The sequence below is a fragment of the Dryas octopetala genome, chromosome 4 (genome assembly GCF_963921425.1).
Source record: "Dryas octopetala chromosome 4, drDryOcto1.1, whole genome shotgun sequence".
Lineage (NCBI taxonomy): Eukaryota > Viridiplantae > Streptophyta > Magnoliopsida > Rosales > Rosaceae > Dryas > Dryas octopetala.
Window position 1 is genome coordinate 23,289,148 of NC_141369.1, and position 19,587 is coordinate 23,308,734.

The 19,587-nt window shown below is 35.4% G+C and overlaps 3 protein-coding genes across 5 annotated transcripts; 1 reads left to right on the forward strand and 2 right to left on the reverse strand.

The window, feature by feature from the left end:
- Window positions 1–969: 969 nt before the first annotated feature.
- LOC147288448 (protein SPIRAL1-like 3) lies at window positions 970–2,963 on the reverse strand. Of its 2 annotated transcripts, none has more exons than XM_086239924.1 (3): window positions 2,147–2,963; window positions 1,668–1,929; window positions 970–1,526 (listed from the first exon to the last, which is right to left on the reverse strand). In XM_086239924.1, exons 2-3 carry the CDS (start codon window positions 1,917–1,919, stop codon window positions 1,434–1,436), a joined length of 345 nt encoding a protein of 114 aa, XP_086096050.1. In that variant the 5' UTR covers window positions 1,920–1,929; window positions 2,147–2,963; the 3' UTR covers window positions 970–1,433. The 2 variants fall into 2 exon arrangements, with proteins under 2 accessions (XP_086096050.1, XP_086096051.1); XM_086239925.1 differs by lacking the exon at window positions 2,147–2,963 and adding an exon at window positions 2,065–2,099.
- Window positions 2,964–3,122: 159 nt separating this feature from the next.
- On the reverse strand, window positions 3,123–6,734 carry LOC147288449 (putative methylesterase 11, chloroplastic). Its single transcript, XM_086239923.1, has 5 exons — window positions 6,150–6,734; window positions 5,308–5,544; window positions 4,471–4,614; window positions 3,852–3,983; window positions 3,123–3,667 (listed from the first exon to the last, which is right to left on the reverse strand). The coding sequence occupies exons 1-5, from the start codon at window positions 6,498–6,500 to the stop codon at window positions 3,389–3,391; spliced, it is 1,143 nt and encodes a 380-aa protein (XP_086096049.1). The 5' UTR covers window positions 6,501–6,734; the 3' UTR covers window positions 3,123–3,388.
- Window positions 6,735–9,577: 2,843 nt separating this feature from the next.
- On the forward strand, window positions 9,578–13,411 carry LOC147288450 (uncharacterized). 2 transcript variants are annotated; one of them, XM_086241505.1, is made up of 7 exons: window positions 9,578–9,684; window positions 10,400–11,015; window positions 11,141–11,222; window positions 11,384–11,450; window positions 12,051–12,236; window positions 12,343–12,403; window positions 12,885–13,411. In XM_086241505.1, the coding sequence occupies exons 2-7, from the start codon at window positions 10,502–10,504 to the stop codon at window positions 13,082–13,084; spliced, it is 1,110 nt and encodes a 369-aa protein (XP_086097631.1). In that variant the 5' UTR covers window positions 9,578–9,684; window positions 10,400–10,501; the 3' UTR covers window positions 13,085–13,411. The 2 variants fall into 2 exon arrangements, with proteins under 2 accessions (XP_086097631.1, XP_086097632.1); XM_086241506.1 differs by lacking the exon at window positions 12,343–12,403.
- The last annotated feature ends 6,176 nt before the right edge of the window (window positions 13,412–19,587 follow it).

The window sequence follows — 19,587 nt, forward strand, 5'->3', positions numbered from 1 at the left end:
AGAATTTTTCGGTGAATTATTTGAAGTCTCGAGCTATTTTTGGTGAATTTCTAAAGTTGGAGTAAATAGAAAATATGAAAATTTCGATAAATTTCGGTAAATTTTGCCGAAATTTTGAAAATTTCAAAAATTTAGGTGAAATCTTCCTGGAAAATTATTGAACATGTGTTTTGATTTCGACACCCTAAAAAAACAAAATTTCACCAAAAATTTCTAAATTTAATATATTGTACATAACAAGTCGGTCCACATTTTAAAATGGACACCATAATTGTGTAAAGACGAGTGCTAAATGATTCTATTCTACATGAATTTTTTTTTCTTTTGAAAATGTTAAACAGTAACATATAAAATTAAGGTAAATATGATTTCATATTATTATAATTTTGTGTTGTTTTAATCATTATATATATATATATATAACAGAAAAACATAAAACATAATACATTTGTATAATTTTATATCTACATGATTCTAGTGTAGGAACTATTAAAAAGATAAAAGGCTGAAGTGGGCCGCTTTATCAAGGCTTTTTCTTTTGGCCCCCTTTTGTTCTCTTGAGTTAGTTTAAAACTTTAAAAAAAAAAAAAAGTCTTTTAATTAGGTTGGCAATTTTCACATCCCTATCATGTACACTTGCACTCTTTTTCCTTATTATTCTTTCTTTATTTGTTCAATTATTAAGGCATAAAAAATAAAAATAAAAAGTGCAAATGTACAAAATTAGTGTGAAAATCGTCACCATATAATTAAATCTTATTTTAATTTAATAAAAAGTTTATAAATAAACCTTTTAAATTAATTGTTAAGTCACTACCTTTTCTTTTATTGAATTTTAAACAACAAATCATTCCAAGTGCTCTAATCAGTATTGTCAAAGATCTCAACTTACATGTCAATACATATATTGGACACTAAAATATAAAAAATAAAACTAAAAAAGAAAAATAAGTATCATGTCCATTATTTTGAGAAAATAAATGTTGAGAAATAAATGTTGACCCTAAACACATAAAGTAGAAAATAAATGTTGAGAAAAAAAAGTTAAAACTTTTAACATTTTCCATTAACTTATCGTTGAAAACTCGAAGGCTTGAGGTTGTGCCCGTCCAAATCAGTCCCTGAAAAATAGCCGATAAAGCTTGACTTTGGTTACATAACAACGATGTTTACTGCTAAATTGATGGTGTATTCATCCGCTATGTGAATCATGCATCCAAGTTCTTGGTAATGTATTCAATCCACGGCCATGCATATATCCCCAAGTCCAACGAAAGAATCAATCCCAACATACATGCACATTACATCCTTGTTTGTAAATGATATTTATGGATTATATAAATATAAATATATATATATATATCATTAATTACATTACATATCATCCCCTGCTAATATTCAGCTGCTGGTGCATTTGTTAGGAGCAATTAGAATCAGTTCCCAGCACCACCACCACCACCACCAAACAAGTAACCCAAGGAAGATCCGCCGCCCGGAGCAGAGTGAACCTTAGTGGATGGACGATCCTGTGCGCATCCAAATACGTACACAACACCCATTTTGAAGACATTCCAAAAATATTATAATCAACGGGACAAAACCAATTAAGCCCAAGGAAACAATTAAGTAGAGCGAGCAAGATTACTTTATTAATTACATATTATTACCGTAATGAAGTTGCCACAGTTTTGGCCATCGACTCGGTGGTAATTGTTGGTGGGACTTCCATGAATGCCAGCTGGAATCTGGTTATCAATTGGTTTTGTAGCAGGAGCGGCAGCAACACTGATCTCATTCTGAGGAGGTGGGTTGTTTGCAGGAGCTGGGGGTGGGGGTGCTTTGTTAGCAGTCGTCTCTCCACCTCCGAACAAGTACCCCAATGAACTTTGTCCACCACCACAGCTCACTCCACGCCCCATTATGTATCTCCTGCAAATTTAAATTAAACCCAGCTTAAGAAAATCAATCACAAGAAACAAATAATTAAGAATTTAAAGGAAAACTATGTATGTATGTATGTATGTATGTATGAGACTATGAGCAACAAACAAAGAATGCATTTACAGGAAAGCTATGGAGATGGATCTGAAAAAAATTGAAGCTTGGATCGATAGAGAGAAATAAAGAGGAAGATGGGCGTACGTACTTAGTGTTGTTTTGGAGCCAACTAACTGCCAACTGCCAACTGCCAAGCAACAGGGAGGTGTGACTGTGTGAGGAGAGCAGATAACCAAATAACTTCCGGATTTATATGCTCTTCAACGTTTTAAATTCATCTAAAAGTTGAAGAAAGAGAGAGACGTGGTCAATTTCCGAGCTGGCAATACCACTGGTTTGGCTAATTAGGCAGTTGGGCTTTGGCTGTCGAACCAAAAAAGAAGTCATGGCACTCACGTGGCTCTGCAGGGATCAAATGGTTCAGTGCTACGCGCTCACCGTAGTGATCAGTGTGGATGCAAACTTGCTTTGCTTGTTGGTGAGGCTGAGGCAGAGGGGCCAGAGGCTATAAAGAAAGTGAGTGGGGACTTGCTTACCAACTCGGCAACTCACTTTTACCTGTAAAAGGGTTAACGTCTCAGTTGCTTCAACCATGTCTGCATGTGGGAATTCTGGAAATTTTCCTGTGCATGCATCGTTACATGTCTCCACGACCTTCATTCTTTTATCTATTCACACCCACTTTTCTGTCTTCTACGCAAAGGTTTCGACTTTCAGCCTTTGGCGTCATGCTGTCTATTGCAGCAAACTCAAGTACTCAACACAATGGCTCTTTTGCTAAATTCTTGACACCATCAACTGTTGTCAATGTCACATGTTCGCTTGTAGAAATATCTTCTTTTTTCCAACAATAGGATTGATTATTATACATTAAGCGAAATGCCAATTGGCATTTTGGATGTTCACTCAGTAAATTATAAGTTTCATTTGAGTCCACACTGGAGGTATTCATATAAGTCACAGAACTGGTTTCCCTGCCTAAACAGCCACCTACTACTGTTCCAGTGTCAATCCTTCTGCAACAAAGTTCCGGCCCAAACACATGATCTAAAAGAGAAATCAAAAGAGTATCATTGCAACAAGAGCCCAACAAAATATTGGGAAAAATGCATATTCTTGTACACTTGTTGAAATGTGAATTTCCAGTAACATAAATATGAACATCTCTTACACAGCCAGCCAGTCCCATGGGAGAAAAAACACCCAAAGAACATGTCAACATATCTCATGTTATGAAATCAACACTAGCACAACGCAATTTTAATCCTATGTGCATTTACATGCTTACTTGCAATCCTATCTAATTCAATTGCATAAATTACGGATGATTCCAGCAGCATTTCTATCATGCCAGTGGAGCTCCAGAAGCCATCTAGCCAAAAAAGTGTTTCTAAGTAGAAGCAATCTTTGAGATCTCTACCAACAACTTGTGCAGGGCTTGAGGCTTTGAGAAGAAAGGTGAGTGATCAGCACCTTTTAATCGGAGGACTTGTTCAGGGGGGCTTGCTTCTATCATGCTCTCTTGGACTGCGGCAGGTATGGCATTGTCTTCTGAAGTTCCTATATAAAACCGCCTCACCGATCCATATTTCAAATCAGAAAGTGAGAGCTTCTCCAGAACTGGGGCAAATGGAATCGGCCTCATTGAAACAGATGCCAATGCAACATCCTAGACCAGGAGAAGGAAAAACAAATTAGCCAAACAAGATGGGGAAAAATTGGAGAAACTAGAAACACACAGTTCCCACATTCACAACTTGGCAGGCTTCAGTCCAAAATACATTGAACACCCTATTTAATCACCCATATGTTTTTCATCAGTAGTTTGGCTTATTGAAGAAAGTAAGACGTACCTTGGCAGGACTATGGTTGAATAACAAATCCTTCAACATTGATTTATCTAGATCAATAGCAGTTGGAGGCTGATCACTCCCATTTGCATACAAAAATATCTGAGCCTGTCGCATAAGATCATCTGTACTGGCCTGCAATAATTCTAAGTATTAGTCACTCAATTGACCCGTAGAAAAATTATATAGGACATTCAGTTTAGAATTTCGATACTCATGAATAGGACTTCAGCACTCACAAAAGCCCATCTCTCTGAGCTAGAGCTACTGTTAGGTATCCATAATTTTTGTTTTTGGGTCCACTGTTAGGTATCCATATCAGATGTAATAATGACTATCCTGTAGTACATATTGACAGGACAAGCAGCAAAATGATAGTGCAAATTACACACAGAAGACATTGGTTCAGAAGAGAAATGATTTTTTTATTAGATTCAGAAGAGAAATGTTGAGAAGCAAATCATTCTACACAGATTTAAGGTTTCTAATTCTAGTATTTATCAATTCTATTCAATATTCTTCATAAGAGCTACCAATTTCTGAATTTGAAAATCATTCACATAATCACATGAGTGCAAATTATAGATTTAGCAAATTCAAAGATAAAAGGCTGAGGGAAAACCTGTTGGGAGAACATATCGAGAGTACTTTGTCCATTTTTCAACATTGCTGCAGCAACAAAAATGGCCTTTGCAACTTTAAATGGAAACAACTCCATTGCATATGATATACATGCACCACCAAAATCATGACCCACCAAGATCACCTGCATAGCATAAAAATGAAAGAAACATAGAGGAAATTATATACTCAAAAGAATTATACTAGCTTTTGTACCAAACAATAATATAGCTCATATGTTAACCCTAAATACATAAAATGCAAAGCAAATAATTCTCCCAAGCTATACACAAAGCTAACAGCAATATGACCATTATCTATTGACAAAATAACTGAGACCCATATACAGCTCTGTAAAATAGGTTTTCAAAAGCAAGAAGTACATCCCAGTGTTACCCTTCCAAATATAGATAATTTGACCTGTCCATCAGGTTCATCTTCCAAATACGTTGTTTACATGTGACTGAACTGCAAGTACAAGTAGGTATAATACAATCAAGCTGATTTAGTTTTGTTCATATGGTTAACTTTGAAAATGATCGAGCTAGTATAAAGTCTGGAAGGAGTGCCAAATCACAAACTTGACAACAATGCTACAGATCTTGATAGGTATACAATCCATATCTAATTATCAACAACTTGTGCACCTTTCAAAAGTCAATGAATACAAGAACTGTTAAGTAGTACAACATGTTGACTTTACCTAATCTATGTGAAGTTTGGAAGTGAACTGTTGTTGAGATGCCATGGTAAAAAAAATCCAAGCTAAAACAGCAGCATATATAAAAACAAAACAAGATTAGGAATTGGGAAATAATTGGAAAGCAACTGAATATACCTTCTCTCCCTCAGGAAGCTTTTCAAGAACATCAGTAAGAGGCTTCACATATTGTGAAAGACTTGTAACGCTGTTTGTATCAGATGAATGAATTCCAGAACCAGTCAAGTCTATGGCAGTAACTTTAAAACCACCCTCCTCTAGAAGTGCTATGGTTTTATACCAACACCAAGCGCCAAAGCCACCTCCATGTACAAGGACAAAATGGTTTGTTTCTAGATCATCAAGCTTTACATCCTATCAAAACAAAAAATTGTGAGGAACCAAAAGAAATTCATCAATGGTTGCCTTAAAAATGTAAGTGTTATTATTAAACCTCCTTAGGCGAATTATTCAGAGCATTAGCCTTAACGGATTTGTAATTAGCTTGTAATTAGCCGTAACTGATCTCGCACATACCATAACTCGATTCCATTATCTTACAGACAAATAGAGTCATATAACACTTATACAGATAGAACGCATGTGCTTGTGGACGTGTGTGAAGAGATGTACAAAATAAAACAACAACAATATAACAGCCGAATATTACCGTCTCGGAGATGAAAATAACCCAATACAAAATTTATTTTTAGTTTTTATACAATCCAAAAACCAAGCTTATACATTTAAGTCATGATTATTTCTTTACCAAAAAAAGAGAGCAAATTCAAAAAACATCATAATCACCAACCAACCCACCATGCAATACAACATTAGAACCTCATCAATTCCATGATCAAATGCTATATGGCAAAATACCCAATAGAGAAAACCACATATTAACTCCAAAACTACTCCAAGTTCCCAACTTTAAAATCCAAATTAAGAAAATTCAGCCAAAACCCATTATTAACCCGCACCTGGTTGACAAGCTGGTGAGGTTGGAGGAGAGGGTCGGTGAGGGACCGAGCCCGAGAACTTGAGCTCCGGGGCAAGGCGTTGTTGCTCTTCTTGGAGCTCGAATTCGGGTACCGGAGCGAAGCAGAGCGATCGAACGGCAGAGAACCGTTCTGCTGCTGGTGCTGCTGGAACAGAATCGCGGCGGCGAGAGCCTGTTCTTGAAGCAGAGCGTCGTCGAGCTTCTCTTTGCGGGAGGATCGGATTCGGGTCCACCGGTTGCTGGAACTGGATATCGGCGGCGGGTTTGGGAGGCGCTTTACAGGCTTTTTCTTGACTGGTTTGGGTGCGAGGATGGCGCAGAGGTTGCCCATTGGATTTGGTGGAGCATGTAGAGAGAAACAGAGAGAGTAAAACGGGTTGTTGGGTTGTTGTGGGTGGTTTTAGCGAGAGAGAAAGTGTAGGTGGTGAAGCGTTAAAGGGGAAGGTGATGGTGTCGTGGCAGTGGTGAATGTCAGTTTGGAGACACTGGGCATAGACACAGACTAGCCAGAACGAACAGGGTTGAGTTGAGAAGGTGGGCTAAGTGGGTGGGTACAAATAGAATAGTCTAGACTCTAGGCTCTAACTCCTACACTCGTCAGACCCTTTATATATACAGATTGTGGAACGCGGTAACAACTTTGGGCTTTCCACTTTGGGTTCAAGTAGTCACTCTAATTAATTAGTCTAATTTTTTACAATTAAGTGGAATTTAGAATTTTTTACAGGCATAAATTGAATAACAAATGATTGTGTCTTTTAAAAACACTAATTAATAAGTATATTTATGTATGTGACGTATGTCCTTGTTCATTGCCAATTGGTATAATATATTAGATACCTACCACTTCTAATGGATTTTTAATTCTATTGGCCTCCATGTTATATACTTATTTAACACTCACTCTCACAAAGGTGACAAGGTGAAGTGGGAGTTATATTTGTATTTGTGGCCTCACCTCACTTATGTTCCATTTAATAAATTTTTTATTTTTTAATGACGATGAAATATGTTAATAATTAAATGAACAAAAACCCAACCTAATTTAGCCCATTAGGTAGGCCTATAGTCTATAGATAGCTAGGAGAAGCATATGATCTCATCTGTGAGATAGTTGTGTGATGGATTGTTCACTTGAATATCAGTCAAATTCTTTTGTATGCTTAGGATTCGTGTGAAGATGGAGTTTGAATAGTTGATCAGATTGGAAGCTAAGGTTGCCAACAATTTATTAGGTTAGTTGATCATATTAAAATTTAAGTTGGAGACCCCTTTAAAGTCTGAAGAATTCTGATACTTTAGACAATAACAATCATGCCTATAATAAACATGACAATGACCTTTAGGAATGAGACTAATGTTAGCATTTCCGGTGAGCATTTAAATCTACCTGTCTAGATCATCGATATATGCTATTAATTAGTTAGTAGCTTTATATACGCTTTGCAGCTTGCCAATGCAATAAGGCAAATTCAATGACCAATTCCTTGTAATTGACAATACAACAATTTCTAGGACCCATGATTTGTCGGTTTCTGGTATATAAAATTAATTTTAAATATGCATATCTTGTAACACAAACTAGTTAATGAGTCTTACCAAAAAATAAAAAGACTAGTTAATGAGTCAGCACATGGACTCAAAGTCTCAATCTATGAATATTTACTGAGAACAGAGTGTCTCTGTATAGAAAAGATTATCTTATGATGAACAATATATAGAAAAGCTAAAATCGATTTATATATCCATCTTAATTATTTTGCAAAAATATAGGTAATATTTTTGTAATAAATTAAATTAATGAAGATCGACTTATCCAAGTTCTATGTATCATGTATGTATCCAATGTTTTAGCAATATTATCCCCTAAATTTTGCAAAATTCTTTATTTTTGATGATGGATGAGTAGGTAGATGAGGCTTGGCTGTGATATAAATAAAGTCGGTTAATTGGGTCCTGAATTAATTGGAGATTGCTAGCTATAGCTCGCTCCTGTACTTGTTGACATTGTTGCATCTTTTTTAAGCAAGGCATGCATGGGGGTGGTGGAAAGTAGTGGTTACAGATTAACTTTGACATTACTTACCAACTGATCAAGACGAAAATAGACATATATTACTTACCAACTATGCAGGCCTATTAATTAATTTCTTTCCTAGCTAGTACTTGTCCCAATTGACATATATATATATATATATGGATCATATATAGCAGCTGCATATATTTCAATAACAATGAAAAAACACAGAGAACAATACTAGTTCTCCCAGATAGAAAAATATATATGTGTGTGTGTGTTTATGACAATATTATTTTGCTTGGAAGGAAGTCTGAGAATGGGTAAGTTTGTCCACAAGTAATCACATAAATTTAGGACCACTGCCAATTCTGTTTTGATTCCTTTTGGGGTTTTGCAACTGGAGAGAATGCACAAGCTGGGCATCATAGCAAAGCATATGTTATCTGCTAGCTATAGGCTATAGCTTCAGTCAGCAGATATGTATAGGCAGAAGTAGGCTGCACAACAATCATATATAAATTAAAAAGCATGTCAATATATAATCATGGCGTGCATGATATGCACATGATCCTAGTAACCCTTCTGCAAAGCAACACGCTCGACTTTAAAAGATTTGATCACATGAAATGAGCTAGCTGATCATTTTAGTTCATACCATACATATATGGTTGACCAAAAAGCAGATCGTACAAGAAAAAAAAAAAGGGCTAATGCCATGGTTATTGAGATAAAGAACACAAAGTACTCATATATAGGTATTTCTAAATGACTAGCAGATTTCTTCAATATCAAATCCAATTCATGTGGTCCAACATTTGCTAGCTAGGATCGACAGCATACTCATTTGAAAAGTACTGGATCATACAATATTTGATTTTTTCATGCATCAATCATCATAGTCCCTCGTGCATCTCAATTCTCAAGAAGTACGTGGGTTAGTGGTGGAATACTACTATATGAGAAATTTCGGGGACATAGGCTGCTAAGTATTGAAATATTGTAATTATGTTCACAATGTTATCTAAGAGTTAAGCAGTTTGAATTTAAGGGTTATTTTTAAAAGAATAATTAAATATAAATTTAGAATCACAACATTTTTTTAGACATAAACACAAAATCAAAATCAAAGAGATGAATAGATGGAGGATCCACATTTCTATTCATTGAAGTCTTGAAGATGAAAAAAATGTAAAGGGCTTTTGGGGTTAGGCCCAATGCTGTATATACAACAGCCTTATAGGGCTTAGCTTATATCATATATTACATGGACAGGAGAAAGACGGCCCAATGGGCTGGCTAAGACGGGCTTGCGGGTTGGCGTTGATTGATTGATTAATGAAACGTGGTCATTAGTTCTCGTTCGAAATCTCCCAAGTTTCTGATAAATCCGCCCCACGAGTGAGTCACGACCACTTCTGTCTTCCTCTTTCTCTCTCTCGAACTCAAAGGTCAAAATTTTCTGTTTCATTCGCAGCAGCGATGCTGAATGTCAAAGGTCAGAACTTTCTTTCTCTCTCGCTAAATTCTGAGATTTTTTTACATACAACGACGTAGTTTCATTCAAAAGAATACAATATAATAACGTACTACCTTTGATACTGTGATTGGCTCTGTTCCAAATTAATGTTATTTGCTGGGTTTTTATTTTTCTGTATGAATCTTTCTTCGTTCTTCTCAAAGCTCTGTTTTTTTGTTTAAAATATATATACTTAAACTTGAAGAAGGCCAAAGTTGAAACTTAGCTTATTCGAATACAACCCATCTGGTTCATTTGGTTTGGCGGGATGGTATTAATTAGAAATATATTATTATATAGGAATAAAATTTGGGCCTAAAGAGATGGAAATTGGTTGCTTCTTGGAGCTTGTAAGTTGAGAGAAGCAGAAGTTTGTTGTAGACATTCGCTAAAAGTATGTTCAGCCTAGTTGGAGTTGGAGTTTAAAAAAAGTTAATCAAACATATAATTATTCTAGCTTTATTGCTAACCATTTAAAGGTTTCAATAAAACTAAATGCATTGCAGAATTACAACAATTTGTGGTGATATAATTCGTTACAAAGTTCCAATCTTTTTTCATGTTCATTTCTTTACTTATCAAGATTAGTAAACTAGTGTACAGTGTATGTGTGTGAATTTATTTATTGTAGAAGATGAGTTTTTCTCATCTCGTTAGAAGCTCATTTTTGGTCTCTACTGTGCACAACTTGCAGGCAAGTAGACAAAGGGAATGATCAAGGGTGCTATAAAACGTGTGGAGACTGACCTAGTTAGGCGAATAGTAGAAAACATTCGGTTCAAGAAGATAATAGTATATGATCAGGAATACTAGTTTCTTTTCAATGACCAAGGGTGAAGTGCAAGTTAATCTCTTAGCAAATTCAGCACCCCGGTCTTCCTTTGTTAGAATTCCTGAGGCAGGTATGGAGACAACCAAAAATCCTGGGGAATTGAGTAAAGTGTTGAAAAAGAAAACAAGAAGGAGACATAGGAGGAAGAAGAAGCCAAATATATTGCAAAATACTGGTCTAACTCATAATCTGCCTCAGGAATATTGCCAGAGTGACACTAATCCTATGAATAGGTTGTCAACTTTAAGTCTATCTGATGAAAGAAGTAGTGAAGTACTAGTTATTTCATCAGGATCTGTTAAAACTATGAATGAAGAGGACAACAACTCAGGGATCTCACATAGCTCAATTGCGAGAACCCCAATAAGACATGCGGAGAAAAAGCTTCTTATTCTTGATATAAATGGACTGCTTGCTGATATAGTTTCTCCTCCTCCCAAGGGTTTCACATCTGACACACGAATTGCAGGAAGAGCAAGTGAGAGTTAATTCTGTACCCTTTTTTCACTTATAATCTTTAATGCTTTATTTATTATTTACCTTAAATCTTTCATGCTTTATCTGTTCTTCACCTTTAATTGCACCATTACTTTCTTTGTTCAGTTTTCAAGAGGCCCTACTATCTTGATTTTCTTAAGTTCTGCTTTGAGCGTTTCGAAGTGGGTGTGTGGTCTTCAAGATCCAAGTAACCTATAGACTGCTGTAATTTCTTTATTTATTTTAGATTTTGGAAGAACTGTCTTTCTTTTTCTTTTTATTGCCTCTCCTTTATTTTAGCAATATGTTGATTGTTATCAATTGGTATTAGGAATAATTATTCACAGAATGCCTATTAATTTGTTGAAGGAAAATTGTGGAAAGAGTAATTGATTATCTGATGGGTGATATGAAGCACAAGTTGCTGTTTTGTTGGGTAAGCACTTCTGTTCTGTTTCTATTGATTTTTTTGCAGGTTTTTGTCTGAACATTTGGTGGAGTGTTTGTGCGTCATCTAGTTCCTTATGGAGTAGAAATTATGATAACATTCCTGAGTCAACCTCGCTTACTTGCTCATACCCTCAGTTACTTTTTGGGATGATAATTTAAATTCGATAATCTCCCAATTATTAAAGGCATGCAAGATTTTCGGGCCACTTTGGTCCACGATAGCCCCTGGATTGTATTGGTTTTGATTCTTTTGATAAGCAAATCTCTGTCTTAGTCTTTTTCCTGTGTCTATTGCTTAAGTCAGAAAAAGAGCTTCCTTCATTGAATGGTTTAGTAGGTGCAGTATCAGCCTAGCGCAATCAAACAATGAATACTTGAATTGGCACATTTTCTCTTGCGGGTAGAAATTGCTAAAATCATGTTCCTCTACCAGTCTGCAACTAGCTTTATTATGATTTTCTAATGACTGGTGGTATCCTAGATTCTTTTAACACTTTTCATCTCAGGTTCACTTAAATTAGCTCGAACAGTGATTTCCTTGCATCTAATTGTGCAAATCTTGATAGATTTTATAATGGTTTTGCAGGATCTATCCCACTGCACTGCAACAGGGTTTAGAACTCTAGAAAATAGGCACAAGACCTTGGTTTTTAAGGAACTGAGGAAAATTTGGGAAAAACACGACCCTAGTCTTCCATGGGAGATGGGTGTATATAATGAATCAAATACATTGTTGTTGGATGATTCTCCCTACAAAGCCCTGCTTAATCCTGTAAGTTTTTGTTTTGATTTGCCTTTTCTTTTCTTTTCTTTTGGGCTACTCATTTATATAATAAGTAATTCTTGTTTTGGATTTGTTTTGAACTTTCATCTAATAGGCACATACTGCAGTCTGTCCTTATTCATACAAGTTTCAGGGAGGGAGTGACACTTCATTAGGTAATAAAGAATTGGTCGATTACTGCTTTATGTTTCCAGAAAATGTACATGCACCATACAAGGCTACAAATATGCTGGAAGAATTGCCTTCTAACTTAGCAGTAGCACGATTGTTATGCTTGTGACATACTGAAACCTTGATGCTAGATCATCTCTAGAATCCTTTGGTTGACTTAAATACAGTTATCATTTAAGTACAAACAACTTATTCAAAAGTTTATACAAATTGACTTGTCAGCAACCTCCACCATATTCATATGTACCTTATAAGTGAAGAAAACTTATGCTTTTTTTGGGTCTTAAAAATTTCAATAAGTTGTTGGTAATAAGTAAAAAGTCCGTGTTAGGACACCATTTTGTTGAAATAATGCATCCATCCCTAGAGTTTACTGTGCACTTAGGTTGCTTGAATGGTAGCATGTATCAATTATATGCTGGGTTGAAGGCAAAGGATAAATAAAATAACTGCAATATATGACAGGTCCTGCAGGTGATCTTCGGGCCTATCTTGAAAGGTTGGCTGCTGCTGAAAATGTGCAGGAGTTTATAGAGCAACACTCATTTGGCCAAAGACCAATTACTGAAACTAGTGCATCTTGGGCTTTCTACCTCAGGGTTCTTAGTACGGTGTATTCCTTTAAAACCAGCAACATAACCTGTAACTCTTCCATTAAGCTTTAGGTATGAACCTTGATTCTCTTGTATTTTTGTATTGCTTTCCTTTGCGTCTCATTTCGAGCCTGCTCGTATTCATTAAAGGAGCATTGTCCCAAAGCTTTACCAAACAAATGGAGCTGGTGATTTACCAAAACAGCCATAGGTTATAGAAAAATTTGACCGCAGAAACACTGTAATTGAAGTCTCATTTGGAACAAATATTGGAAATTTACTTTCTGGTGGATCCATCTTTTGGAGAATCTCTTATGGTCATTCTTGTTTTTTGTCAAAGAATGGAACAGTTCATTTCATCTTCAGATATCAGATATATAGAATTGGCTGACTTATCAAGTTTCTGTCTTGAATTAATATTTACAAGTTGTTTTTTTCTTTTCCTTATGTGTTTTGGGCTTTTTGCTGATGGGTATTAGTTGCATACTAGCACAGGGAACGTTGACGCCTGTTATTCACTTCATTGTACTTGACAATATATTTTTGTGTATGGGTCATGCAAACTTCCAAAGGATCAAGGCTTCTCTTGGTGCTTGGGCTCAATCTATCTGCGGTTAGATTATGTTATTGGGCTCAAAGTATTGGGCAAGTGAACCAGGTCAGTGCTGAAGCCTATTAAATCATTCAAAGCCTATACAAGCCAAGCTTATTTCTGAAATCCCCTAGGGACCTGACATACTTTATTCTCTTCATCAATATTGGAAGCTTTGCATCAATCTGTAATTTTCTGCATTGCCTTTCAGCTTAGAAATAAGTGAATCCCTACCCTCCAAAAGCAATCATACCTAGAAGGCTAGAAGCAATCTCCACATACGTGATAGAGATATTACATGCCATGAATCCCTACCCATATGTGTCATCCATCGATTTTCCCATTTCATGTAGTACATGCATGCATAAGATGGACTCATGCAATATGCAACAGTAGGCTGTACTGAGTGTCACTATCGCCTGCATTTTTCATAAAAATTGTACTATGGCCTATGGCATGTTTTCTTCAGTAGCCTACCTAAACTTTTGACAAAACTTGTGACCACAAACACTCATGATTTTGGCCCTTTGGGGATGCCATAATGTTCTTTTCCTCATCATTTTTACAAGGATATGGTGTTGACACTTCGACCAGTAGGTCCAGTGCCCATTCCCCTGTTCAACCTTGCCCACAAATCTCACACCCATTTTCCTATATAATAATGTAAGGTACAATAGAGCCATTATGCAAAAGATCACATATGTACTGTAAGTTCGTAGCCCAATTTCAATGGGACTGACATATTGATGCTGCATGGTTCGCAAATCCGATATGGACCATATGGTTCCTCTGAGATTCATATGATGACAACAGAGACGTTTAAAAACATATGGGCCCATGCACCCACCTAAAAGACAAAAAAAGAAGATAGGGTTGGGCTCCAATGGTTAGTCAGAGAAGTTCGTTTATGCCACAAACAGTGTACGATGTAAAAACAGTTCATAAATTCATACTCGAATATGAAAATGTGAATTGTCAAAATTTAAGGTTTAAAAATATATTTGTAAATTATAAGAGTCGATATTACTAGTTAGGGAGCAAGGGGTTCATGATGAAATTAACCCAAGCGTCTACGTACCTAGGAGGTTGTGTGGATTTCTTAAAACGCACCATGAGGTCTTTTTCTTTGCAGTTGTTTTGGAGTTTTAACCAGTTGAAGTCGTCAATGACATCACAGCTCTGGTACTGGAAGTATAATCAAACTTGTTATCAGACCTGGCATGTGACATAGACGACTTTTGGATCTCAGTTACCTGGCAATTTGATTGGATGTTCTGTTTCTTGACTTTTAACCATCGCCAATCTTATAAACAAACAAACTTATTAAGGTCACTCTTCTTAGTACATGTGACACTTCCAATATTTTGGTTTACAATTGTTCGCTTAGTTTGCTTCATATAAAAAAGAAAACTAGAGAGTTTTCAAATTTAGTTGTTTGGTTTTGATTTCTTACACACCAAGTTCAGATCTGTGAGATCCCTCAAGGCTCTTATTCTCACGTAGAATAAGGGATAAGATGCGATGCATGGTTCATTGACTTCATTAGCCACATAGAATAAGCCTCTAACGTGGAACTATCATATACACTAATTCATACACACCTTGTTTAATGGTCACACAATTTTGGGTCCTCCATGGAAATTCCTCAGAACATGAATAGGAACCTACCCTACCTATTCATATGTAATTGATAAATTATTGGGATATTATCCCCTTTTGTTGACTTTCCCAAAGCCCCTAAATAAAATTTAATTACTTGTACACATGGTGATTTGATGATGAGAATTGGTGGGGATATGGATATGAATCATAAGATCATGTGCCAATCATGGTGGGGGGGGAAGAGGGTAATGCCAGCTTCTTCTTGGAACCTAGTTTAGGATTATATGATGGAGATGCTTAGTTGGTCCCCTCCAAATGAAGCTAAGCTAGCAAAAGGCAAAATGGGCAATCCTCATGTGATACCTTCACTTTTTCCATGTGCCCCTGCACCCCACCCTCCTCTGCTATTTCAATTATCGGTCTATATCTCTTTCACAATCACCCCTTTTTTTCATATGAGATTGCATCACTTAAGATGAAATAATTTAAGTGGGTAGCTAGCTAGGTCAAGGATGCACCTAGAAATTCATGTATAATATGGAATGTATTTAATTATTTAAAGCTAGCTAAGCTAACATTCCCCATGCAAGCAAAACTTAATTAAACTAGCTTAAAGCTCATTTCCCAAGTACCAATTAAACAATCTTTTCATATTCTATTGTTTTAGGAGTAGATCGAGAACTGTTTGAACTTTGAACCTGATGATGGACACCACCATCACACCACAAAACAAATCTGAGCATATATGATATGATATATAATTAATTAACTAGCTATTTTGAAAAAGGTTTAGGATCTTCACTCCATTGGAATCAATATTAATATTAATGGGTACAAATACAAGTCATGCTAAATCTCAAAAGCTAGCTAACAAAAAGTGTCACTATTTTGATTCATTAATTATCACTTCCATGTGTGCTGTGTGGTAGTTGTAAATGACTTTTCTTAGTATATAAGAATAGTATTATTCTCTATACAATGAAAAGGTCTTTATATAGTATATACTAATTGGGTGTATTCAGAGAAAATGGTGAATTGCTTGCATAACTCGCTTTCTATAAACATAATAGAGATGGAGCTAAGCCTAGCACAATTGGCTGGCACCTAACATGTTACATGTTGAATTGCACTTGTACGTCTCAAATGGTTCAAAAGTAGGCCTTTTTGGTCCAAGAGCTAGTACTCCAAGCTTTTTCTTTCGGTCAGGACATATTTTATAATTAGAGCTAATTTATATGCATTAGGAAGAAGCAAAAAGTGGTGAAATTTTGGAGTATTGGACTGGTTCTCATTATATTTCTTTAAATTCTTTAGTAATATAGGAAATATGCTCAGTACCCAAAAAAATAACAAAACAAAAAAAAGAATATCCCCGGCTGATCATAAGGTCATCTGGTACATATTGAGTTAGTATATATATATTCATAACAAAAAAATAAAAAACTAAAACTTCGAAGTTGCACAACTCAATCAATTGTTAATGATTAATTTTCCATCACAGCTAATTTAATGGGTCAATCCTAGCTTTTAAGTAGTATAATATATATGAATCAGTACCAGTACTATATAGCCCATGTTGAAGCAGAGCACGTGCCAATGACAGTGTGACATGCACCCCGAATTAATTGCATGGTTATATATGGTTATATATATATATATATATATATATATTGAATGGAGATTATATGGTGATGAATGCGACTTTTCCTTTTTGTGGAGGAAATTTCATTCATCGGTCTTCAGGTTTAGGTTTGAGTAGTAGTCCAGATAATGTTAGGTCTGATCAAGGAAACCTAGCTACATTTTATGGGTAGCGTGGTAAACATTTCTCATCATCTTGTAACTTCAAAATCGATCGATATATATATATATATATATAGTAGTAAATTAATCAACCACTCTTGGGTAGCTCACATCGATCTGAATCAGTTTGGACATCAGACATAGTATAGTTTTTCTTGGGTTAGATGAATTTGTCAAAGAAAACACGTATAAAGAATAATGTTCTTAATTGGCATATATTCCCTACATATGGCTAAAACATGTATCTTCTGGCATGCACAATATTTGTGAAAACCATATATGGCTGCATGCATGCCCAAATAAATACTTGTAGGTCTGAAGTACTAGTGTAGTATACTACGTACGTACGGATATCTTTACACAAAGTTTTGCAACTAAGTGCTAGCTCATGAATATATAGGGTGTAATTTATTTTTTTCCGGCCATATACATATGTAGGCCGTAATTAATATTTTGAAAAAAAAAATTATTTACTGTGTGCAAATTACTAAGTGAGAAACATACCTGATCCATCTGTGGATGATTGTGTGCAAATTTATTAATTTAACAGATCCCGATGGTTTGATTAATCATTAATTGTAGTTTGCTTCAAGAAATAGCAAAGACACAAATTAAAAAGTGATCCAACTTCAGCAACCCTGTCCTGGCCAGCTAGACAGAATATATTATCTAAAAAAAACCCATATATATGGTGTACTATGTGTATGTAATTAAGACAATTTCTATGGAAATTAATTTTTTGCAAAGAAAAAAAGACAAGATATTTATATGTGGAATTAAAACCTGTATGCCTTGTCCATGGTAACGTAGCTGCAACAGGTATACACCACGTGACAATCTAACTTTAGTAGACCAAACTATTAATGTAACAGAAAATATGCAATTTTCCAGGGATGACTCAATGGATCATAAACCTTCATAAACTTACCACTCTCATTCTCAACGTACGTCTGCCCATCTTTTCTGCACAATTTTGTGAAAAGGTACATATTATGGTCCAAAGTCCAAACCCACTACAAGGATTTTTGCATTCTTTTTTGTCCTTTTTCTCTTATTAAATGCTTATGTGTCCATCACATAAAATAAGTTTTATAACCACATATATATTCCCATCTTTTCTGCACAATTTTGTGAAAAAGATACATATTATGGTACAAAGTCCAAACCCACTACAAGGATTTTTGCATTTTTTTTTGTCCTTTTTCTCTTATTAAATGCTTATGTGTCCATCACATAAAATAAGTTTTATAACCACATATATATTGGATCAGTCTTGTTCATTTTAAACGTATAAAACTTATATTTAGGGGTGTTTTGGCTTCGTAAGATAATATTTTCTATCTACATATGTAGGATATTACTCTCAATAAAAAAAGCATAATAACATTATATGTTAAATTATTTGTCAATATAAAATTTCTATAATTATAATTTTTTTATATTTTAAAACTTTTAATCATGCATATAATTACATTCTATTTAATTAAAAATGCATAGTATGATCTGAAGGATATTAAAAATAAGTTAGTCTTTCAGACCAAAAAAAAAAATAGTTAGTCTTGTAGTAATTAGTAAACATTGTCCAATAGTAAAAAACTAAAAACCACATGAGGATCTAGAGGAGGGCAGGTTGGTAATTGGACATGCAGGGGAATGGCTGGAAAAGGGCTTTAGGGTCAGGCGGTATAGTTCAGGCCTTCCAGTACATAAATCCACAAATGTTTTCTTGTTTTTCTTCTTCTTCCACCTCTCTCTCTCTCTCTCTCTCTCTCTCTGACAGATCCACATGCCCTGAGACCCACACATAATTTTGTCCACATGGAAGTGGGAGAAAATGAACAAACCACATCTGACCCACCCACCCATTCACATCCAAATCTGACCCACCCATTCACACCTCCTCCACCTCTTTGCCTCCCTCTCCTTCTCCAGTCAATATCTTAATTAGCCCATTGCCCCATTCTCTTTCGGGTTTGCATGTGTAAATATGACTCATTATTATAAGCACTATACAAAACTGACAAGTTTTTCTTCTTCTTTCAAAACTTGAACTTTTGATTTGTTTCTAGTAGTGAGTTGGACCCCCTAAATTTCTCTCCTACTTTATTCATTTAAACTTATTTGAGTATAGTAGCCCAAAAAAAAAAAACTCATTTGAGTATAATCTCAAACTCTAGAGTTTTAGTTGCTAGAAACAATATTTTCTTAATAAAAATGAACAGTTGGGTTCTTTTTAAATGACATCAAATGGTTGAGATTTTAATTTCGGAGAAAAATAAAAAAAGGTGGACTGTGGACATAAAGAAAGAGAGGATGCTCGCCTCTTTAAAGTTTAAACAGGGTTGGGATCTCAACTCGCTGATATTATATTTGAGGCAATTTCAACTTTATTCAGTTCTTCTGTTCATTTAAATTATAAATTTTGAAAAATGTGTCAATTTTCATAACTCTCTCTCTCTCTCTCTCTCTCTCTCTCTCTCTCTCTCTTACGTAATATAATAAAATAAATGTTATGAACAATTCTCATTGTCCCCAAACTGATATTCAGCAGTGCATATATAATATACCACAAAGTTCA